General features: G+C 40.4%; 2 protein-coding genes across 2 annotated transcripts in view; one reads left to right on the forward strand and one right to left on the reverse strand.

Annotated features, from left to right (window-relative positions):
* cfap43 (cilia and flagella associated protein 43) overlaps positions 1 to 18,342 on the forward strand; it is a 42,379-nt gene extending 24,037 nt beyond the window's left edge. The window contains exons 24-37 of the mRNA XM_084076037.1: positions 1,395 to 1,481; positions 2,042 to 2,122; positions 3,928 to 4,056; positions 4,154 to 4,273; positions 5,758 to 5,865; positions 7,347 to 7,433; positions 7,535 to 7,623; positions 8,104 to 8,320; positions 10,347 to 10,459; positions 11,979 to 12,141; positions 14,621 to 14,785; positions 15,819 to 15,899; positions 16,756 to 16,909; positions 17,693 to 18,342. Coding sequence (XP_083932163.1) covers positions 1,395 to 1,481; positions 2,042 to 2,122; positions 3,928 to 4,056; positions 4,154 to 4,273; positions 5,758 to 5,865; positions 7,347 to 7,433; positions 7,535 to 7,623; positions 8,104 to 8,320; positions 10,347 to 10,459; positions 11,979 to 12,141; positions 14,621 to 14,785; positions 15,819 to 15,899; positions 16,756 to 16,909; positions 17,693 to 17,868 — 1,770 coding nt within the window. The 3' untranslated portion in view covers positions 17,869 to 18,342. The remainder of the gene's footprint in view (positions 1 to 1,394; positions 1,482 to 2,041; positions 2,123 to 3,927; positions 4,057 to 4,153; positions 4,274 to 5,757; positions 5,866 to 7,346; positions 7,434 to 7,534; positions 7,624 to 8,103; positions 8,321 to 10,346; positions 10,460 to 11,978; positions 12,142 to 14,620; positions 14,786 to 15,818; positions 15,900 to 16,755; positions 16,910 to 17,692) is intronic.
* A 114-nt stretch (positions 18,343 to 18,456) lies between these two features.
* On the reverse strand, positions 18,457 to 24,058 carry sfr1 (SWI5-dependent homologous recombination repair protein 1). The gene is made up of 3 exons (XM_084077275.1): positions 23,804 to 24,058; positions 20,557 to 20,949; positions 18,457 to 19,834 (listed from the first exon to the last, which is right to left on the reverse strand). Exons 1-3 carry the CDS (start codon positions 23,888 to 23,890, stop codon positions 19,646 to 19,648), a joined length of 669 nt encoding a protein of 222 aa, XP_083933401.1. The 5' UTR covers positions 23,891 to 24,058; the 3' UTR covers positions 18,457 to 19,645.
* Between the last annotated feature and the right edge of the window lie 221 nt (positions 24,059 to 24,279).

Consider the following 24,279-nt stretch of genomic DNA (forward strand, 5'->3'; position numbering starts at 1 on the left):
TTTTCATCTCAAGGACCCCCAGTTTGATATGCATTGGGCCACGGACCCCCGTTTTATACCATTTTTAAATCTCTGGGAACCCTGTAAAATCCTTTGTGTTACCTGTTGAGACGTTAAGATATTGAGACGACGTTAAGAACCAGTGGCTTAAAAGATTTGGAGCTGTTGCCGCTTCTACTCTTTATTTTCTGCTTAGAAACACTGATTCTCCTCTGAACCAAGTTGGTGGTCTGTGTTAAATAATAAGTAATAAAGTAATCGTCAGAATCTGTTTACTGGCCACGTAACTTCCCATAAGAGGAATAGGATTTGGTGCATTGCTCCCACATCGAAGAAAAAAACAATACATGTATTTAGAGCAGATGAAAGAAAAAAGTATAACAGAATAGTAAAAAAGTAAATATATACATGTAAAAGTAAAAAATATGAATGATAATGTGTGTATATTGAGTATTGGTGAGAGCAGTATGAACAATGTGAACGGTATTTGTAATGAGTCAAGTCATTTATCATGTATTGCGCTGCCCTGTTATAAATATAGCAATAATAACATGCACTGTGTGTGTGTGTGTGTGTGTGTGTGTGTGTGTGTGTGTGTGTGTGTGTGTGTGTGTGTGTGTGTGTGTGTGTGTGTGTGTGTGTGTGTGTGTGTGTGTGGGGGGGGGGGGGGGGGGGGGTGGGTAGGTGTGGGTGGGGGTGGGTGAATGGGTGCGTATTACATCACTGTGTAGTTTATGCAATATGTGAGATAATGCAACTGGAAGCTCTTGGCAATGTTACCATCAAGTTAAGAAACAAAACATACTGAACTACATCATTAAAAATGTGAAACACACCATGCAGCTACCAATGGTGATATGAGATGATGTATGGCTGTTGGTCTAACTAACAAATATGTACATATCTTCAGTGGTGTAAAGTAACTAAGTACGTTTACTCAAGTACTGTGCGTAAGTACAATTTTGAGGTACTTTTACTGGAGTATTTCCAATGTTCAATACTTGTACTTCTACTCCAGAAGCAAATATTCTACTTTTACTTCCCTACAATTATTTGAAAACTTTAGTTACTAGTTACTTTGCAGATATAATTATTATATTATGAAACATACATTAACCACTTTAGCCCTATTTTATATATGGGTTATTTAAAAATAGCCAATCTACAAGCTCTCAACGCGTCACATTGTGACCTTGTAGATCTGCTATTTTCAAACATGTTAGTTCTTTAAGTATATTTTGATGCCAATACTTTTGTACTTTTACTTAAGTAACATTTTGAACACGGGCCGTTTACTTGTAACAGAGTATTTCTACATTGCAGTATTGATACTTTCACTTAAGTAGAAAATGTGAGTACTTTTCCCACCACTGCATATATTTGACCCAACACAGATCACAGTAGAAAGGTACCTGACTCCAGAGCAGCGAGAGAAAGAAGATCTACGTAAAGCCGAAGAGCATAAACGTCTGGCTGACATGGTATGATATCTACAGCACATCGCACTGTACATGTGGTTTGATTTATCTGATTTAGCTCTACACTAAATCAGTGGTTCTCAAACCTTTTCAAGTCAAGGACCCCCAAATTGATGTGTTTTTGGCCGCTGTGCCAGGAAGGGACCCCCAGAAGAGAAGATTTATGTTAATAAATTATCAATATTATTCAACATTTTCCAAACATTTCTGCTATTTCTTTCAAAAATAGAAGATGTACAAGCTCGCAGAGAAGCAACTCGCTGTGAGCTTGTAGATCTGCTATTTTTGAATAGCCATTGTAAGTATATGCTTATATTATCGGTTTTGCGAGGATGAGGGGGGGGGGGGGGGGGGGACCCCACTTTGAGAACCACTGCACTAAATATCTTCGCAGACAATACAAGCTCACAACACATCGCAACACGACACGTTGCGAGCTTGTAAATCTGCTATTTGCGAATGTTTCACTAATGATCTGCGAATGTGTTCTACAAATATGGAAGCTGGGGTTTCAGTGGTCTCGATAATGACTGTTTTTAATCTGGTTTTTGTTTTAATTCCAGGCTGACAACATCAGAGAGACGGCTCTGGGTGGCATGATGGGTGGGGTGCTTGAAATGAAAAAAGAGGACGTCTTGAAAATGGTTTGGCAAAGTTGAAATCACACAAATCATCCAAATGTTTCTTGGGATAAGGCCGATGTGCAGAAGATTATTTTGCAATAAAACGTAATTTAGGAATAGGGTATTTGAAAAACAACTTCTTGCATAAGGCAGATAATACCAACTTTACCCGTACACTTTGATATTTCAGATGTCTTGCATTTTACATATAACGTATTTTTAATATATAAATTAGCAATAAAATATTGCGTGACATTTACAGCACCAGATTTTGTAGACTAAAAGCAACAGAACTCCCCCAGTTCAAATGATGCAAAGCTGTTGGATCGTGGAGATACTTTCCAGATGGGGGAGTGTGAACTTCATGCTGAAATCCTGGCTGACCTCAGGGGTTTAGGCAGTTGTTTATGGAGTGACGCCACTCTCAATTACAGAGTTGAGGAGATGACTGAGATAATCTGCCTATAAATAAACTCCTCTTTCGCCGTCAGAACTGCAGACTCACTTTTCCACCGTAACCTGAGGACTCACCTCATCAGACTCCACCTCACCCCCTAACCCTCCCTGTACCCCTTCTTGCCACCACCTCCTCTTTCGAAGGGAGTCTAGTGACTGACCAAGATATGGCTACTATCCAGACATATCTTGGTCACCTGCTCTCATGTTTATTTATTAATTATTCTGTCGACCACAAATGTACAGAATGTGATTTAGATAGCATGTTATTTGTTTTTTATTTTTTGCGGGGCTTTTCTGCCTTTATTGGATAGTAGTAGTGAAGAGTGACAGGGAGTGACAGCAAAGGCCGTCGGGCTCGGGAATCGAGTCTGGGACTCGCTACCAGGCTACATTAGAGCCTATACTGTTTGTGGTATGCACCTTAACCACTAGGGCATCGGCGCTCCCGATAGCATGTTACTTAGACAAAAGCTAGGTTCATTGTTTTTACCTGGTATCCTAGTCTCTTTGATGCCCTACATGGTTATCTCTGCACTCTATTTATGTGATTATATTTACCTTTCTTATTGACTACAGTTCAATAAATGAAGAAATAACATTTTTTTTTATAGTATCTGTAACAGTCGACCGACGGTTTAGGCTCCAAAGAACAGTCAAAGTCCAGGAATGCAGGGTTATATCTATTTCCCTCCACAAACACCAATAAGAATCATTGCAGCATTATTCACAGTGGCCCTAGGCGAACTTGACAATTTAACACCAATAAGGCTGGCCAAAAATAAGTTCGAAATCAGAAAAGAACACTTGAAAAGCTAAACTAAAGAAACACACCAAACCAACAACTTGAGACACTTGTTTAAACAGGCTAAACCTTAGATGAAGGCCCTGCCAGCTCTCCCTTGGTGTTGTTACTAGCTTCGCCGAAGTCAACCTGAGACTGCTCACCTGGAGCCTCCGTTTTATAACGGGTGAGCCACACCCAGATGCTGAATTGTTTTTTATTTCTTAAGATTTTCTTAAATATAAACCTCAACATTCATTTTAACTGTTGAATTCAATAATTGACTGAAGGCTGATGATGGACACCTTAGGTGTCTTGGTGACAGGTGCGTAAGAGAGTAGTCTAGAGATAGTGATTCTCAAAGTGGGGTCTAGGGACCCCCGCTAAATGACAAGTCATTTACAGTATCTATTGCACAGAACTGTTATAAATGTGGCAATGATAACATACAAAATATGTGTATGTGTGTGCGCGTGCATTTTACATCCTGTATAGTTGATGTAATATGAATGTGAGATAATGCAACAGGAACCTCTTGGCAATGTTTTTTTGAATTATACAATAGGTGTATTGTATTATCCCCTAGGATATACCTGAGCCAGAGTTTATTTTGGACAAGCCAGACATCCAGTGGAGCGAAGAGGAAAAAAAGATCTCCAAAGAATATGAAAAGAAAACCAAAGAACTGAGCGAAGAAAAGGAGAAATACAGGAAGGTACAATGACTTGGCTGCATTTCTACTTCACCTTGAGGACAAATGTGACTTTGTTTATTATGACTGAACATGATGACTGAATGTCCTTCTCCTGTAGATCCTTGAAAGTGAAATGAAGAAGCTACAGGGATCCATCAAAGATGTTACACAGGGCTTCGACGAAACCTTAAGAAAGCTCTTTGAGAGGAAAGTGAAATCTGAGATGGTTATATGCCAGGTGAGCCAACACACTCACACATAAAATGTCCAAAAGTTTTATCTGTCACATGTATCAATGCTATCAATCTATTCATCAACACTCAAGTTGTATTCATGATGAGTCACATCACATGACATGTTGTTGACGAAGCTTAAAGGGGCACGACACCCTTAGCTGATTTTGCAAAAACATGACAAGCTGCATCATACTGATAGTACACAGTGATGTAAGCCAGGGGTTCTCAAACTTTTTTGGCCCAGGTACCCCTTGGAGGGGAGACATTTACCCCCTCATCCTCGCAACACCGATAATATAAGCATATACTTACAACACTGGTGGTCTTTTGAACAAGTCCCACTAATCTTAGATTAGATATTGGCCTATTGACAGTGCAGAAGCATAATTGCTTTGATGCCTATAACATTAACGAGCGTCAGCTGGACACAGACAAACACACCTGCCTTCTGCAGTGCTCTAATTTGAGTCTGTCTCATTTCCCTGCAAAAGACCTTGAATATGATGGAATATGATTAAGGATTACTGTGATTATGGTAGGCTCACATTTCAAATCACACACACCATACATGAAGAACTCCTGTAACTTTCACTAGCCCACCCCCCAATACAAAAATCATGTAAAAAAAATAATTAAAAAAAATGATAATCTGTGAATTATTTTGCGGACCCCCTGGCTATTCGTCGCTGACCAACCCACTTTGAGAACCGTGGATGTAAGCAACACAGCTGCCAGCTAATCAAATTAATAACGGGTGTGTTAGATTGTAGGAGCGTCAATACTGTCTATCATGCACATGGGCATGCCCTAAGGCTCTGGACACACCTATGAAAATCTAACACACTCATTACTACTTGGTGCAGCTGTGTTGCTTACTGGTCTGCCATGCTTTTAATCTGCTGTATTTTTTTAAACCTGAACTGGAAAACAAACTACAAAATAGTGTCATGCCCCTTTAAATCAGACGCCTTACTCATTTGGCTTTGGTCATTTTTTTAGATATATTTTTTTAGAATAATGTGATTGTACTTTAAAGACTTTTGTTCCTACTGTACTTTGTTTATTGTTTTATATTTTCATCTGACAAGCAGCCTTCTCATCCCTCTTCTTTCCTCATTGGGTTCATTAACCATGAATATTATAACCAAGCTAATTAATTGGATCTTTTTCACTTAACCCAGAACCTTAGATTACCTGAAACCTTCCAGAGCCCGAGAAGTGCTGTGATGGTATTTTGTTTTGTTTCCATTATAACCAGAAACATTCCTGAAGGAGGAGGTACCAAAAAACGAATTCATGATAAAATGCGAAAATAGCCAATCTACAAGCTTTCAGCGTGTTGCAACATGATGAGTTGCGAGCTTGTAGATCTGCTATTTTCACTGTTTTAGATTTTTTTTTTAAGTGTTCTATCTCCTGAACAGGGCCCAGTGTGACAGCAAATAATAGCTTCTGTTATCAATATCTGTGATGTTATATCATACAGGAAGAGCTGAAGATTGCCAACCTGGTTTATTCCATCCTCACAGAGGAAGAGATCAACAACCGAGAGGCAGAGCTCGCCCTCAAGCTTGAGAAGAAGACAGCCTGCAAGGTACAAACCCAGTGATTCTCAACCTTTTTCATTTCAAGGACCCCCAGTTTGATATGCACTAGGCCAGTGGTTCTCAAAATGTTTCATGTCAAGGACCCCCAAATTGACACTTATTAGCCCGCGGACCTCCATTTGAAAAGATATGCCCCCCCATAAGAGAAGAGTTTTACAGCTCTAGCAGTGATTCTCAACCATTTTAATTTGAAGGACCCCCAGTTTGACATGCATTAGGCTACAGACCCCCATTTAAAGGCATTTCTATCTCTGGGACCCCAATTCATATTGTAAAATCAATGTTAGTTTAACTCTGAGAGTGTACAAATGGAACCAAATGGACCCGTTAGGGTTCATTTGGTTCCATTTGTACACTCTTAGAGTTACAGTCCCATAAGGGTCCATTTGGTTATCTATCCATCATTTAGCTGGGGACCCCCTGGAACTCCCTCAAGGACCCCTGGGGGTCCCCGGACCCCACTTTGAGAACCAATGCACTAGGCCACAGACGCCCATTTGATGTTTTTAACCCATTCAATCTGGGAACGCATACTGTGTCATTTTTTTATTATTTTAGCTATAACCATTATTTTATACTTTAGGCTATTCAAAAATAGCAGATATACAAGCTCATCTGTGCCACGCTACGAGCTTGTAGATCTTTTTTTGAAAAATCGTGAAATTGTGTGCAAATCTTTGAATATATATATATTTAACTCAAATCTTTGCTTCTGGGGATTCTACAAATGTCCTCTAAATCCTAACAGTTAAAAAAAAAAAACTTATGTTGCTATAATATCAGTGGTTCTCTAACTTTTTTCATGTCAAGGACCACCCAAAATGATATGTATTTGTCCGCGGAACCCCCATCTCAAAATATTTTGTTCCAGGGACCCCCAGAAGCAAAGATTTTGAGTAAAAAAGGTATATTCAAAGATTTGCACACATTTTCACAATTGTTTTTTTAAAGTAGCAGATCTACAAGCTCATAGCCTGCGCCATGCTTGTATATCTGCTATTTTTTTAATAGCCAAATTAAGAAATATTAAAATGACACCGATGAGTTCCCGGTCTCAATGGATTAATCTCTCTGACCCAAAATCCTCAGTGTTAATGTAACTCTGAGAGCATACACATGGAACCAAATGGACCATTACAATCTCAAGAGTTACAGACCTGTAACGGTCCATTTGGGCCCCTGATGGTCCCCGGACCCATACGTTGAGAACCAGTGGTATACACCCAGCTCTACAGTCATGCTCGAGGTATTTACAGCTCCTGGATGCAGATGTTATCATGCAAGTGCTATCTGGGCAATGGCATCCTCTAAAAATTCCAAATCAATTGCCCATCGCTAAATAGACTGACATGCGTTGCAAGAACTAACTTGTGTGGCATCTTAATACCCTTGGCTTCAAGACGACCCGTCACTTTTTCCAGTACTTGCTGTGCTCAGATCCTTTTAACTCTCATTTTTTTCTTGACAGAGTGAAACTGGCGAAGAGCTTGAGAAACACAAACACGATGTGGAAATGTTTCGCGAGTCGTACGATAATGTCGTGGCCGAGGACAAAGTAAGAATGGTGGTGTGCAGTGGGTCATATGTACCACATAGATTGGACAGTAAAAGGTTGAATCCAATGTGCAATAAATACTTTTCTCAATGTCTCACAAGCTTCTGGATAAAGGATTCAGAAAGGAGTTCTTTGATTTACCTGGACACGTTGTTGATCACCTGTATAAGCTATACAAGCGCAGACCCAGGTTGGTAATATTCCGGGGCGGGAACGCATCTGTGTCATTTTAAGATTTCTTTGGCTATTCAAAAACAGCAGATATACAAGCCGCGCTATGAGCTTGTAGATCTTTTTTTTGCAATTTTGACGATTCTACAAATGTCGTCTAAATACTAACAGTTTTTGAAAAAAACGTATGTTGCGATATCAGTGGTTCTCAAACTTTTTCATGTCAATAGGACATATTTGGCCACGGACCCCCATCTCAAAATGTTTCGTTCCAGGGAACCCCAGAAGCAAAGATTTGAGTTGGCTCGTACAAGCTTGTATATCAGTTATTTTTGAATAGCCAAAGAAATCTTAAAATGACACAGATGCGTTCCCGGATTGAATGGCTTAACTGAGAACAGCCACAGCCGCAAATAAAATGTGTTTAGCCTATCTGAATTGCAAACAGAAAATGAAAAATATGCAGCTTTTATTTGACACTGTCTTGTGCTTCTCTCAGATTGCAGAAGAGAAGCCCTCAGACTGACAACAACAACAGCAACAACCCGTATAAAGACGGGCCTGTGTTGGGCTGGTCTGCAGCTGAGGAACTGAGCCAAACGCTGAAGGGCATGAGGGACTTGGACGCGGCAGAGAACATGCCTGAAGGCCTGGACCCGTCCATCTGGGAGAAGTTCTGTCTGCTCCGCACAGCCAAAGTACAGTGTGAGCACCAGGTAAGAACATAGTAAATACTTTCCATTATGCCCTAGCCCATTTTCCAAACGATGTGAGTAAATATCCCTTTATTTCTTGTTTATTTCAAAAGAAATTCCAAGAACAAAACAATCTGAAGTTCCCAGAAATCTTCAAACTAAATTCAAACATTCTGTATATGCCTATTAAAATGTATCACTACATTTTTACTATTAAATAGAGCATAGGTTCTTCATTCATAATGTATTTAGGTATGTTTGGGTCCCAGGGAGACACCACATTTTTCTTTTGGGTCTCGATTTAAACAATTTGGGAAACACTGCCCTAGGCTGTTTTGCAGCGTACAGTATATTAGCCAGGACATTCCCATAAACACCGCACAAATACAACAGGCTTCTGCATGGCTGCATATTTTGTAAATGCTTGTTTTCGGATGTTTTGAATGTCTGAGGTCTGGAAATAATGAGGCATGATAATTAACAGTGGTTGGGGATCCTGTATCCTTGACTTGACATTATGAAGACAGAGAACATGTGTTTCATTTTACGGTTCAGATGGATTCTGTCACTTTGCCACCATAAAAACAAATCAGGTGCATATCCACCTGGTACAGTATGAGCGAAGTGCTTGTTAACCACGTAAACCCTCTGGTCTTAGTGGAACAGACCTGACTTAGAACTGTACTTGGTCTACTGCTGTTTCCTTCTACATCCCTTCTGCATCCCTTTTGCCAGAAATAGACAATCCACAAGCTCACTATGCGACGCATGGTGAGCTTGTAGATCGTCTATTTCTGGCTAATGTTCCCCCAGAAAAGTTCGGGTTCAAGTGCTTAAAGACGTGTTACGTAGTTCAGTGTACAGAGCTAACTTGCCAAAGTGCGATTCAAGTTCCTTAAAGGAGCACTTCACCCATTTTCAACCTCAAATTCATAATATTAATTAGTCCGCACTAATGCTCATTGGAAGACTGCACCATTTCTGTCTACTCGCTATGTGTCTCAGAGGAGGGCTGTGGACAGTTCACCTGCCTACCAGTGACATCATTGGTAGGCAGGTTTCTGAACGCTCATGGCCCACCCATCTTATAATGAGTATTAGTGAGGAGTCGAGGACCAAACATATGAACTTCGGGCGTTTGGCCCCATCCGACCTGAAAGTACCTTCAAACCCCCACCCCACACCCCCATACCAAAATAATTGGCCACCCCCATACCACAACAACACCCATACCCAGACCCATAGAGAGAGAGAGTTATGACACGCTTTGATCTCGCCGCAAAGCGGGCCGCTATGGGCTATAGTTCCAAACATTGGAACTTCCTCATTGAGACAGAACAAGCATTTCCGCATTCCTTTCTTACAATGGGAGTCAACGCTAGTGTCGTCACTCTCATATTCTATCACGCTGCCCATACCCACACCCCGCATACCACAACAATCGCCCCCGCCACCCCCCGCCACCCCCATACCACAACAACGCTTAACCCCATACCCACACCCCACATGCCACAACAATCGGAGCCCCCTATACCGCCATACGTACACCACACATACCCCTTTCCTGGCTGTGCCCTGGGTTGACTCCCACAGTGCCAGTTTGCTAGGCGCCAGTTCGGGTGCCTGACGCAGCGCCCTGCTTATCCTTCGAGGTCCATGTTTCTGATGTGGTCCACCCATGTGACACCAAGTGCCATTCGTAGCATTCTTGTATAGACGGCTAGACGCCATCCAGAGCCTTTTCACGCTGTGCTGTGAGCGTTGATGTCTGGGCCCCATAAACGGCATTATAGTTATAAGATAAGATAAGATATAAGGTTGAAAATAGCTGAAGTGCTCCTTGAACCACTTATGACCTAAATTGTTTGTCGTATGACAAATAGCGAAAATAGCCTATCTACAAGCTCACCGTGTAGCCTGCTGTACATCTATTTTAGCTATTTTTAATTCAGGGACGTTGGGTTCAAAGTGGTCAACTTAAATGCCTCAATTTTACAAACCCTGATAGAAGTACATGTTTCTATGTGTGTGTGTGTTTCCTTAATAGGTCAAAATGAAGGCTTTGACCCTTGTTGAGATGCAGGCTTTCCTACAAAAGAGGATTGATGACGATGATGGCGCCAAACAGCACATTAAGATGCTAACTGACGAGCTTAATGGGTATGAATGTGTTCAGTTAAATGCTACTGTAAGTCAACCATAACAAGGGGTTTTAACTATATTAATTATTTACCAGCTGGGGGAAAAACACAGATTTACATACTGTAGAAGTTCTTGATTTAAATTACATCTTAAGTATTTGATATTTTGATATAAAATCCTTTGGACTACACGTCATTAGATACAGGATTTAATTGCTGTCAGGCAGAAACCTCATATCTCCATATTTCAACTTTTTATGTTTTTTTGTAAATTAATGCCTAACTTATACTGTTGAACAAAAGTAGCAAAAGCTTTTCGCTATTTTTTGAAAGATTTTGAAAATGAAAGTAAAAGTGATTAAGTGTGTCTGACTGTCTGTGGGTTTTATGAATATTGATCCAATGAAAAACAAGAGCTTGTGACTAAATAATAACTACAATGGATCCATTGGAACACAGGCTATTTTTTTCCATTTCCTGAAAAGTAACCATTGGGACATACAAGGTTTCCACCCGACAGCAACGATATTCACATGCTCGAAAAAAAAAATCCTTGAGTGAACGACCTTTAGTGCACCGACTCATCCTACAGTAGCTCATTAAAGGAACAGACCGCATCCTTAACATAAACACCTCTTTAAGACTAAGCAGCATTTCTGGGCACCAGGATACGTTTATACAGTAGAGTATATGACGCCTCCTTACATGGTGATGCGTGTTTATCAAAACATGGATCACAATACGTTATATGGAGCGAATTGCCACTGGCTCTGACTCACACCAGACTGACTATGCAGTGTGTCGGGCAGCCTAGCTATGTTCAGCACGTATCTGATTCAGGACAGGGCATTACTGCTAGGTGACAGACATCATGACCAAGCCAATTCCTCTAACATAATGTCATTCAAGATAGTAAGATAGACTGTTTATACTTGGTTGTACAAAAACAGTCAATCGCATAAGCTCCGCGGCGAGTTGACCGGCAAGGAGCTTACACCTGTAGATCAGCTATTTTTGGTGTGCGACATTCGACAGAGCATGAATGGGGCCATACCTACAGTACCAAAAGCCATCGAAAAGTGTCCCTACTCTCCTTAAAAAACACCATTAAAGAGCAACCGTCTGCAATTTGCAACTGGACCTAGACAAGTCTTCTAGCTTGCCAAAATAAATTACCCCCATTTCTGTAAATATACTTTTATTGCTCCTAGTATTGATTATCCCTTGTATTGTATGTCTTTATATGAATTGAATACATAGGACCACAATGGAAACAAGACCTCAGGGCTTTTTGTGTTTTGTAATCCTTTTAGCATTATTGGATAACTGTACTTCTGCACCTTTTGCAAACTGTTAATGAAGTATTATTCAATCAATCAATCAAGCAACAGAGTATAATTATATTGTGGTATTGTTATAGTTACTTTTACTTAAGTAAAAAGAAAATTCTTCCACCACTGGGCTGAGAGAACCCAGGGCTCACCCTGCATTAAAATAAGCCTAACACTGCAGTGTTTTCCCCTCCTTCGCCTCTTCAGGCTTCGTGAGGAGAAGATCCGCTTCCTGCTGGACATCATGGTTCATCTGCTGATGAAGCAGGGCCAGGTGGAGGTCCCAGCCACTGGAGACATCATTACAGAATACTCTGACACAGTGCTCCAACACAGGAGCGTAGTGGAAGACCTCAACGGAAAAGTCAGGGTCAGCATCAAGCACTTTCTACATGGTACTCTTAACCAGTGGTTCTCAAACTTTTTCATTTTAAGGACCCCGATGTACACTGTAAAAACCTTGAATAATTTACCTCATTTAACTACGAGAGTGTACAAATGTTTGTGCACATTTGTACACTCTGAGTTACAGATCTGGGTCTGTAACTCTGATCTGTACACTCTCAGAGTTACAGACCCATTTGGTTCCTAATCAATCAATCATTTAGCTGGGGACCCCCTGGAACCCCTTCAAAGGACCCCTGAGGGTCCTCTGACCCCACTTTGAGAACCAGCGCTCTTAACCACTTGAACCCTAGAATCCCTATTCCGGGGGGAACAATTGCTGAAAATAGCAAATCAACAAGCTCACAACGCGCCGCAACATTCGCAACCTATTTTGAGCTAGATCTGCTATATTCAGCGGAGAGATTTGATGTGGAGAGGAAAAAAGAGCGGATCAAGTACAGAGCCGATCCCGGTCAACTAAGTATTAGTATACCAAGTATAGAAGTGTCATAAAAGGCGAACATTTGGCGAAAACAGACGATTTACAATCTCACAACTTGGGATGTCCGATATTAGCATAAAAATGTAATATCGGAAAATATCGGTAACAGTTTTTGAAAAGGAAAAAAACATTTTTTTTTTCACAAGCTACAGGAGTTCTTACTGTATGGTGTGTGTGATATGAAATGTGAGTTTACCATAATACCATAATCATATTCCATCATATTCAAGGGCTTTTGCAGAGAAATGAGACAGACTCCAGTCACGTTCAAATTACAGCACTGCAGAGGGCAGGTGTGTCTGTGAACAGCTGACACTCGTTTATACTCGCTAATGTTATAGGCATCAAAGCAATTATGCTTCTGCACTGTCAAATAGGTCAACATCTAATCTAAGATTAGTGGGACTCATTCAAATGACCGCCAGTGAGTCCCAGGACTCACTTTATTGAAAACCTAACATCATCACTGTATTATGTTAGATTTATTAGATATTATATTGATATTATAGCAATTGTATTTCATTAGATATGTGATGTTGTTACCTGACAATTAGTTGACTTTGGGTGAAAAAGCCCGCATACATCGGTATCGGTTGATATCGGTATCGGAAATTAGGAGTTGAATTCCTACTCACAACACGTCACAACATTGCGACGCATTGTGAGCTTGTAGATCTACTATTTTTGCTATCTGATGTGTATTATATACTAAGGTAAAGTGTATTAGGGTTCAAGGGGTTAACACATGACGTGAGCGTATATGGGCAAGGCTTTGGGAAGTCAAGGACGCACAATAGCCTGATGATAGTTCTATACACAAAGAATCTGGTGTCAAGTCACACCATTAACTGCAAATGTATACAGTACAATGCAAGTGTAACACGGAGGTATGAGTAAAAAGCCAACTGTGTCACCTAGGAAATAGTTCTAAGATCAGTTAAACCACAAAGGGCACATGTTTAAACAATGTAACTCGCCGTAAGGTTTGTTGTACGTTTAATGATAAGCCAGAGGCGTGGCATCAAGTACAAATATGTAGGCTTTATTTTCAATCACCATTAGAATACATGTTTGTATATGAGCTCCATAATTATGAGTCAGCAGTCACTATGGTGCTTAACAATACATAATCCTAACCAAACATAAACCGTACTGAACAAAACATAGTCCCCATGAGTAGAATGGAAAATAACAAACCAGACCAGGGTGGAGACTCACCATCGTGGGGAGCCTAGAGGGAATCCCCGCGAACCGTGGCACACACACACACGCATGAACGAACGTACGAACGTACGCACGAACGCACGCACAAACACACGCGTGCGCGCACACACACACACACACACACACACACACACACGCACGCACACTAAATGAGAGGGAGGTTAACATGGTCCTCGGCGAGGAGAGCCACCACCACCGGGCTGGGTCCCCTAACACTGGTACTAATAATAGGAGTGGGTGGAGGGGCAGAGGTGGCATAAAAAAAAGAGGTAGACGATGGCCATCCTGCTATACTAGGAATAGACCAGTGATTCCCAACCTGTGGGCCGTGAAGATATTGCATGTGGGCCCTCAAATAATTGGCTACACACTAAGATTTTATTAATTTTATTGATAATATAATATTTACTTGACTTACTATGAGCTTGTAGATCTGCAATTTGTTTTAAAATCTTGAACATTTTTGCAAATCTTTGAATATATATATTTTAAAGCGAACATTTGTAACTCAAAACTTTGCTTCTGGGGGTCCCTGGCTGGAACAAAATATTTTGATATGGGGGTCGTGGCCAAATACATATAATTTTGGGGGTCCTTGGCATGAAAACATTTGAGAACATTATAGAAACACAAGTTTTTCAGACATTTGTAGATGCGTTCCCGGATTGAATGGGTTAATAGGGCCCACCCGTAGCTCTTTCAGTGAAATATGATCATGTCATGTCTCTGCCTGCAGACGCTGGGCGAGCAGAAGATAGCCAGCATGGTGCGGTGCAAGGACTTCCGTAAGGGCATCATCCAACAGGAGTGGGATCATCAGAGGATGAGGATGCACATTGAGGACCTCAACACCAAGGCCAAGGACATTCAGATGCTGCGGCTCGACGAAGAGCTGCAGGAGGTAACAGTTTCTCTAACTTTTTCATTTCAAGGCCCCCCAGTTTGATATGCATTAGATTAGAACACGGACCCCCAGTTGATAATGTATGTTGTTTTTTTTTCTCTGGGACCCCAATCTACACTGTAAAATCCTCAGTGGTAATTATAAGGGTCCATTTTGTTCCATTTGTACACTCCACTGTTGGAGGTAAAGACCCATAAGGGTCCATTTTGGTTCCTAACTATCAATCATTTAGCTGGGTACCCCCTCAAGGACTCCTGGGCGTCCCCGTACCCCACTTTGAGAACCACTGGTATATCGTTTCCCATCAAATCATGAAAGAAACGACTTCTCACCCCCGGTTTGAAGCCTGGCTGAGGTGCTGGAGCCTAGAAATACTAGTAAACTGAAGACCTGAGCTGTGCACAAGTTGTTTTAAACTGAAAAGATAAGAGCAGCACTAAGACGTGCAACATTTGCACAGATCTGAGTATCGAGGTCCCGAACAATGAGAAAAACGTATCTGTTGTGATTTCATGGTTAACTTAGTGTTTCAAGGGGTCACATTTTATAGTTAGCTGAGGAACAAGAAGTGAAATGCGGTTTTGGGCGGTCCAAAAAGTACTGACCAGCTGTGGGATTCTACCAATAACTGAGATAAAATACGACCGCTATAATCACCAGTCTCTCTCTCTCTCTCTCTCTCTCGCTCTCTCTCGCTCTCTCTCAAAAAACAATCTGTCTTTATGCGGAAGAATGTAAGATGATATGTTCATAGCACATAAACACAACCAGGCCTGAATTACAAAGCCTGTTGTAAATGTTGTCCCAGGCTGGGATTCATGCACTCTGAAAGACCTAGCTCAGGTAACCTGAAATCATATAATAACTTTACATAAAGGCCCTGCTTTCCTGGTGCCTTCTATACTATACTGAAAATGTCCTAGGACCTAAATTGTCAGTTGGTTTTTAATGACCGACAGTAAATCAACTCAGGAGGAAATCTGTGCAGTTGCTCACAAACGAACAAAGATTCCTCTTCATTTTCTTCCAGTATCTGACTGAGACAGATCATCATAATCGCATGTCCAAGCAAGTTTCCACATTGGAGAAAAGGATAGCCTTACAGGAACAGGTAACAGCACATCAAAATGTAATCGCTCCTCAATGAAATGCATCATTGTCTTTAATAACTTGTTCTCCATGTGAGATTTATACCAAAACACGGTAATAATTACTGTAATCACTCAGTTGGGTCTTGTTAGCAGACGTTGTCTACTACAAAGTGGGGGCAAGCTGTTCTACTCTCATTACTCCGCTGTTCCAATTAAACATTACAATGTTCGACCTGAATAGCTATAGTAGATGCCGTCACAGGCCCATGATAATACTGAGACGTTATTGTAACATAACTATTTCTAGTAATACATGTATGTCCATATTTTCTAAATGAATGTTAATGTTAATATATTTTATTTTGTATTAATAAAGCTAGATAGGTTGGTCAGTGTGTATAATGTTCTTATGCTTTTACAGCAGGGGTCATCAATATGTCCGTACACTGACATATGTGTCCGTGGCAAAGACTTGGTCTTGTCCGTGGCAAATTTTTGATTTACATTATTATTATTACATTATAATGTTCTTATTTTGATCATAAGACCCAATTACTGAATGTCAAGTCTCCAGGTTTTCTTCAGAACATGTACATGACTTTGATTACTATGACACTATATATGACACATCAGGAGTCCTACTAGTGGTTCTCTAGTAGGACTCCTGGAAATGAGCAAGGACCACCATAACTCTGAGAGTGTACAGTTCCATTAGTACACTCTCAGAGTTACAGACCTGTTATATGGTCATTCAGGGCTAGCTCCTTATGTGTTTCTGGTAATATTGTTGTCCAGTCCACTCATTTTGTATGTCCGTGGCAAAAACCGAATCTTGACCAAAATGAAGAAAAAATGGTGATGACCCCTGTTTTACAGACACACCTAAAGAACGTGGAACATCACAAGAAAACCATCAAGCAGCTCAACCGCCAGGCTGCGTTGAAAGCCGAGAAGAATGACATTTTAGACCAGCAATTATCTGACGTGCAAGTGACTGTGGCCGAGAGGCGACACATCTATGAAGCAATCGGTAATCTCACAGTAGCATTGCTCTAATATTAAAACATGCATCACAAACTGTATTTGTTTTGTTCTAAAAGGTCTTGGCAACTTTACATTAATTACTTTACAAGTATCTCTAACCACATTTAATTTTAGTAATGTATGGTAGGAAAAGAATAAGTAACCATTGCAATTAAACAATCAAAAGCTAAATTAATTAATTGTAGAAATCCTCCCCCTTGATCATCTCATGACTCATCATGAATGACTGTGGTTTTGTTTGTCATTGGTGTTTAGCAGTGGTGGAAAGTAATTAAGTACATGTACTCAAGTGTACTTAAGTAAAATAAATTCTTACTTTCTTCAGTATTTACAATTTTCAATACTTCTACTTCTATTCCACTACATCTCAGAGGCTAATATTGTACTTTTACTCCACTACGATTATATGAAACTTTAGCTACTGGTTTTGTCGATTTTGATTATTATTTCAAAAATATACATTAACCACTTCAGCCCTATACTGTACATTTCAGCCATTTGGAAATAGCCGATCTACAAGCTCACAAGGCGTTGCATTGTGAGCTTGTAGATCGGCTATTTTAAAAATATTTTGAATACATTTTGAAATGGGGACATTCTGCACTATGGGTACTTTTACTTTTGGTACTTTTTAAGAATATTTTCATGCCGATCCTTTTGTACTTTTACTCAAGTACATTTTGAATACGGGACTTCTACTTATAACAGTGTATATCTACATGCAGTATTGATACTAAACATGTGAGGACTTCTTCCATTGGTGTTGTAGCTATGGAGGACAAGCAGTCAGTGAACACAGAGGCTCGCTACCAGGACATCGTCCAGAGGAAGAGGCTGGTGGAGATCACCACGGCCCAGGCAGAGGAGCTGGCTCTGCTCAGGGCAGAGGTAGAGCGCCTGAGGATGAGGTCCTTCCCCGCCCTAGATAATCTCAAGCATAACTAATAATCAATCTATTTAACCCATTAAAACCGGGAGAGCATCTGTCATTTTAGATTTTAGCTATATATATAGCAACATATGTTTTTCAGAAAACTCTTAGGATTTAGAACAGCAGTTCTCGTGCCGTGCTGCGAGCGTATATCTGCTATTTTTGAAAAAGCTTTGAAACATTTTTTTAAAATCTGTGTTTGAATATTTTTCGACACAAATCTTCTCTTGGGGGTCCCTGGCACAAAACTTTTTCAGATGGGGGGTGGGTCCGCGGCACAAAAAAGTTTGAGAACCACTGATTTAGAAGGCATTTGTAGAATCGGCCACAGGTCTTAATGTGTTAAACAAACTGTAATTGAAATCATGTAACATTGTGTCTGATACATTTCTTGTATCTGATGTAACTGTACATTGTTTCCCTCTTATAGTAGTTTACCCCTGCTACCCCCCCCCCCCCTCCAACCCACCCAACCCTTTTTATCATAACCAAAGAACCACAAGTGAGCTATCAAGATTTCTTGTGTCTATCCTTTTGAACGTTGTGTGCAACTGTCTTCATTTGTACATGCAATTTCATCAATAAACATTTCAATCAATCTCTCAGGAAAACAATAAATGTTTATCAACTCTTCTCCGTACAGCAAAAATAACAAACGTCAACATGAAATGTACTGTTTGAACTGAGAATAAATAAAGATAGCAGCAAAACAAAATTAAACAATTGTTGTATACAACTGGAACCAAACATGTTTACATAACAAATATGTGATCATCTCCCTTTGCGTGGAAGATTTGAGCCACTATCTGTGTAAGACAATGAAGATGGTCCTTGAGACGGTATAATCTGATCCACTGGTTCTCAGCATTGGGTCCGGGGACCACCAGGGGTCCAAATGGACCGTTACGGGTCTGTAACCCGTAAAAGAGATGGCAGAGACGTTCAGCTCCTATTTTTTTCTGTTAATGACGTCTCCTCTTCCAGACCGTGAGTGAGTGAGTGAGATCAGTCAATGCATGGCTCCAGAAATTCAGTCCCTATTACTTTTCTTTCCTGTCAGTGGGTCAACCAACCACCCTTCCTACTTTGTAAACTATATCTCAGATCAGTTCGTGCTTCACATGTAGATGTTTCGACCTGGGCTCAGGCCTTGAGAAGAACATCATCTCCCACCGTGCACTGCTGCAAACACTGTGAGCAAAGTTTAAGTCGTTCCTCTTGTTTGAAGTACTTGAGCAAGTAAGGGTCCAGGAGAACTGGGGGAACCTTGAAATTCTTAAGGTTGAGAATCACTGGACTAAAACTCTATATAGAGCACAGTGATGGCCATTTTGTTCACCGGCTCTGGTTCCACATATAGAAAGCCCATTCATTCAGACCGTAGAGATTGCCAGAAATATTTATATAAATTATTTTTTAAGCCATCCAGGCTCCTGGTGAATCATGACCATAAAACATTTGATTCCGTGTCAATCAATATTTGAAAACTGCAACAAAAAAAAGAGCAAAGTTACAACTTTAACTTGCTTAAAATCATTAACATTAATATTTTCGGATATCTCTATGGGCTGAATGAATGGGCTTTCTATCGGTGGAACCAGAGCCGGTAAACAAAATGGCCACCACTGCTATGCTCTATACCGGAACGTATAAAATCCTCAGTGCTCATTTAACTTTGACGGGTCCGATTGGTTCCATTCTTACACTCCCCTTACAGACCCGCCAAGGGTCCATTTGGACCGGCTGGTGGTCCCCCGGACCAAAACGTTGAGAGAACCAGTGGTCTATATCTCAGGTAGTGAAGTCCTCTTCTGCGCGGTCAAAGTGCAGCATGGCGTCCTCTAAGCCAAACATATCGATGAGCTGAGAGAGGCTGGCCTTTCGCCCGTCCACAGGGAGGCCAGCCTGCAGCTCGTACAGCGCGGCCTGAGCACACGCCCGCCACTTGTCGATCAGGATTTGGAGCTGTGTCAGGTCGTTCTAGAAAGAGCGAGTGAGAAATTAAGGAATTAGAAAGGGATGCAAAATATTCATAGCATACAAGTAGTTAGTGGTTCCCAACCTTTTTTTCTTTGGACTCCCCCTTCTTATATCTACATAGAAGTACATAAACTTACATAAGCAGTACATAAGCTTTATGTACTTCTCGTACGACGAATAGCGAAAATAGCAGATCTAAAAGCTCACACCGCTTGTAGATCTGCTACTTTTTAAACAAAAAAAATACTTTTTTTAAAACTATTTTTAACTATTTGACAACATAATGAGTAATGACCAGAAAATGCAAATCATGATTTTGTGCAACATGTTTAAAATGGTTTGGACTACCTCCAAACCAATCTGGGAACCCATTCCGTAAAAAAAAGGCTTTTTCCCCTTTGATTTTGCCTCTGGGGGCACCACCTCCTTTTTTGTGTTGAAACAGGAACTCTGTTGAAACAGCAACCTCCCGGGTGCTTCTGTGTTTATTCCTACTAACAACAACACTACATGTTTAGGGCAGCGGTGCTGACTGATTCTGCTGTTAGCTACTGAATCTGTCTTGAGAGATTACCTCCAAACAGACGAGCCCCCCGCCCCCTCCCCCGTGATCTCTGGCATCCCGCCAAGGGGGCCCGAACCCCAGGTTGGGGACACCACTGGTATACACAACAAACAAAGAAAACACATAGTCTTTTGGCACATTCCGTGTTTGTTCATACCTTGCCTCTGTACATCTGTACCATCTTCAGCCTGCGCAGAGTCTCTGTCTTGTCTTTGATGTCCAGTTTGAGTTTGTCTCGTAGCTGTAGCACATCTGCTGATGAAGGAAGAGGAGGACAAGGCTGTACTGTTTCAGGGATGATAAGAGCAGCAGCAGGAACTCTCACAGTCGTTGACCTCATCACGTCGTTTCTGTTCAAGTCAACATCCTGCCTGTCTCTTCTGGAAGAGTTACAGCCCATCTCTTTGGTTTGTGTTGGAACATGCTGTCTATCCTCCTCCTCCTCGTCGACACAAAGGCGTTTGGCCACAGAGGCCATGATGGGAGAGGTGAAGGATCGCCTTGATCTCTTCAGTCTCTGCCTCAGCGAAGCACTCATCTGTTGTTTAGGCTGTGAGGAAAGACAAACTGTAATAAGTGTCTGGGGCCTCAGTGTATACTGTTAAATCAGTGTTTCTCAAACTTTTTCAAGTCAACTAAGGACCCCCAAGTTGATGTATTTGGTCACGGACCCCTATCTGAAAATGTTTTGTGCCAATGGCCATCCAGAAGAGAAGATGTATGTAAAAAAAAAAAAAAATATATATATATATATATATATATATATATATATATATATATATATATATATATATATATATATATATATATATATATATATATATATATATATATATATTTATTTATTTTTTCAAAAATCTTCGATATCTCTTCAAATATTTTCAAAAATAGCAGGTCAGCTGTGAGCTTGTAGGTCTGCTATTTTTGAATAGCCAACATATAAATGGATAAAGTGGTTAAGATGATTGTGATGCCATGTTAACAAATTTTGCCGGGGACCCCCTGGAACCCCCCCCAAGGGCCCCGTACCCACTTTGAGAACTAATGGTCTTCTAAGTAGTACTGTTAAATGATCCATTTCTATGTCTACAACACAGTGCTTCTGCAGGTGGGGTCCGGGGACCCCCAGCTTAACCACTTTAACTATGTACATCAGCTTTTTGAAAATATCTACAAGCTCCATGAACTTCTAGATCTTGCTATTTTCCAAAAATCTCGAAAAAGATGTGAACATTTTGGAATATGTTTTGAAACATTGTAACAACACAAATCTTGTATGGGTGGTCCCCAGGCCCAGCTGGTACAAAATATTTTCACATGAGGGTCCGCAGCCAAATACATTAATCTAGGGGTCCTTGACATGAAAAAGTTTGAAAACAACTTTGTTTTCGACTTTGAATTAACTAACCTTATCACTGAGGGTTTTACTACTTCAGAGGCATGCAGTAAAAATAACTGAGGGGAAAGTGAAAGTGATTGAAGATGCAAGCTGAAAAAAAACCCTACCCAGTGGTGTAAAGCAGGGGTGTCAAACTCATTTTGGTGTCCGGGCAAGATTGGTCAAATGGTGACTTGAGGTGGGCAGGAACCAGTTGCGGACGCACATGCGTGCTCACACGCATTCAGTTATACAGCATTGTTTTTCAATCTGTTGTCTTGTCTCAGAAAACAAACAATGCAATTTGTAACAATAATAATAATAATAATATATGTAATAATAATAATAATAATATATTATTATTATTATTATTATAATTATTATAAACCATTTTAAGTAGAATAATTCAATTTGAAGTTAAACAATACCTGGTAATGTGTGTGGGTGGTTAAATAATTACATTTATAGAACAGTGGTGTAAAGTAACTAATTACATTTACTCAAGTACTGTACCTAAGTAAAGATTTGATGTAGTTTTACTTTACTAGAGAATTTCCAATTTCCAGAACTTTCTACTCCACTACATCTCAGTCACTGCTATCTACAGTATATCACTTTAAAAAATGTTTTATGAAGATTAGCTACTTTAATTATTTACATTTACAAAAATAGCATATCTACAAGCTCATAGTGCGGCACTCAGTGCCGCACTATGAGCTTGTAGATCTGCTATTTTTGAATAGCCAAATAAATCTTAAAATGACACAGATGCTTTCCCAGATTGAATGTTAAATACGCTCTGAGTTCAATTAATACTGAGGATTTCACTGGGAAAGCTCCTGAGAAATAAAAGAAGCAGCTTTGATACATTTAAACTACCTATTATCATTATTATATTTTCAAAAATATCAGAGAGAGAGAGAGAGAGAGAGAGAGAGAATACATGTCCGTGCTGGGCTGACTGCTGTGTGAGGATCAAAGAGTACAGCCATTACTACTCGACTAGTAGTTGAATAGACTCTTAACGAGCCAATCAGCCACAACATTCCACAGCTGGGGAGACAATGCCGGCCATCAGAGGTACTCAGCCAAGTAGCAGCGAGTGGGGGAGAGCTGTTTGACCGCACAGCAAGTCAATGCAAACTGCGACTCTGTCTGTTAGATGTAGTATCAATTTACTATTTTTAAAAGTATTTCCTGGGCCGCCACGGACCTTTCCGTGGGCCGCAAAACGCCCGCGGGCCGCGAGTTTGACACCGCTGGTGTAAAGTAAGTAACTAAGTACATTTACTTAAGTACAATTTTGAGGTATTTTTTATTTTACTGGAGTATTTCAAGTTTTCAGTACTTCTACTCCACTACATCTCTGAGGCAAATAATATACTTTTACTCCACTACAATGATATGAAAACTTTAGTTACTAGTTACTTTGTAGATTTTGATTATTATCACAAAAGACACATAACCACTTCAGGCCTACATACATTTTGGCCTTTTTAAAATAGCCAAACTAAGCTTGTAGATCTGCTAATTTCAAAAGATTTTTATACATTTGAAAAGTTGTGAAATGGGGACATTCTGCATAATGAGTACTTTTACTTTTGGTACATTAAGTACATTTTGATGCCAATACTTTTGTACTTTTACTTTATTTATTTATTTATTTTTTAAAACTACTTTTTACTCGTTAGGGCAGAGTAGCTTGCAGCGCATTCTGTCCCGATAACCAGTGACTCACCTGTCACTCACTTTCAGGACCCTCCCTGACCCTACCTTCGACTCACACGATTGGACAGAGTTGAAATCAGCATCTGTCTCGAGCATTGATCAGCTTCAGTTCAAATAAACGCAAGGTGTGCGCAAGACCATGAATCCACGCACTTGCATTGAGAAAGCATTAGCAGATTCCGCCCCATGGGTAAAATAAAAGTGCTGTGTGACCGTGCCAGCAGAGTATTTTCTACATTGCAGTATTGATACTTTTACTTCAGTAAAACAAATGTAAGTACTTTTTTCCACCACTGACCTTGTCTTTGAATTCAGTAGGACTAGACTGAGTCTCCCCTGGAGGTGAGCAACACCCTGCTCTTAATGTGGATGTAGGAGTCTCCATTTACCAACATTTACAGCACTGCTTTGATAACTAGACTGTAGTGTTTGTGACTACTGACAAAGTACAAAACAGCCTCGACAAATTAATGAAAGTTTAGGTTACTAAGAGTTTTCTAGTGGTTATAAATGACTCTTAAAACTCTTCTGTAACTCGCAGTTTGACAGCTGCTCCCGCGGAGAACAACTCTCTTCCGTGTTTTCAACCTCCAAGCGCAATGATTGGCTCAAAACAGAACGCCTCCAGTGGTGCAGTGTGGGAGGTGTAGTTCATGTTGCCCCTAAATGGTACTTCAAAGTCCTGTTGCCATTTACTCTTTTATGGTTGCACCAGTGGTGGAAATTAACCAAGCACATTACTCAAGTACTGTAGATCGGGTATTTTAGCTATTT

The sequence above is a fragment of the Gymnoscopelus microlampas genome (genome assembly GCF_963454915.1).
Source record: "Gymnoscopelus microlampas genome assembly, chromosome: 13".
NCBI classification, from domain to species: Eukaryota; Metazoa; Chordata; class Actinopteri; order Myctophiformes; family Myctophidae; genus Gymnoscopelus; species Gymnoscopelus microlampas.

Excerpts from the sequence above, each read along its gene's own strand:
- sfr1 (XM_084077275.1), bottom strand. The coding sequence starts at position 23,890 with ATGGAGACTCCTACATCCACATTAAGAGCAGGGTGTTGCTCACCTCCA. Across the intron at positions 20,950-23,803 it reads CTACTGAATTCAAAGACAAG|CCTAAACAACAGATGAGTGC; the intron begins GTCAGTGGTGGA and ends CTTTCCTCACAG. Across the intron at positions 19,835-20,556 it reads TACAGATGTACAGAGGCAAG|AACGACCTGACACAGCTCCA; the intron begins GTATGAACAAAC and ends CGCTCTTTCTAG.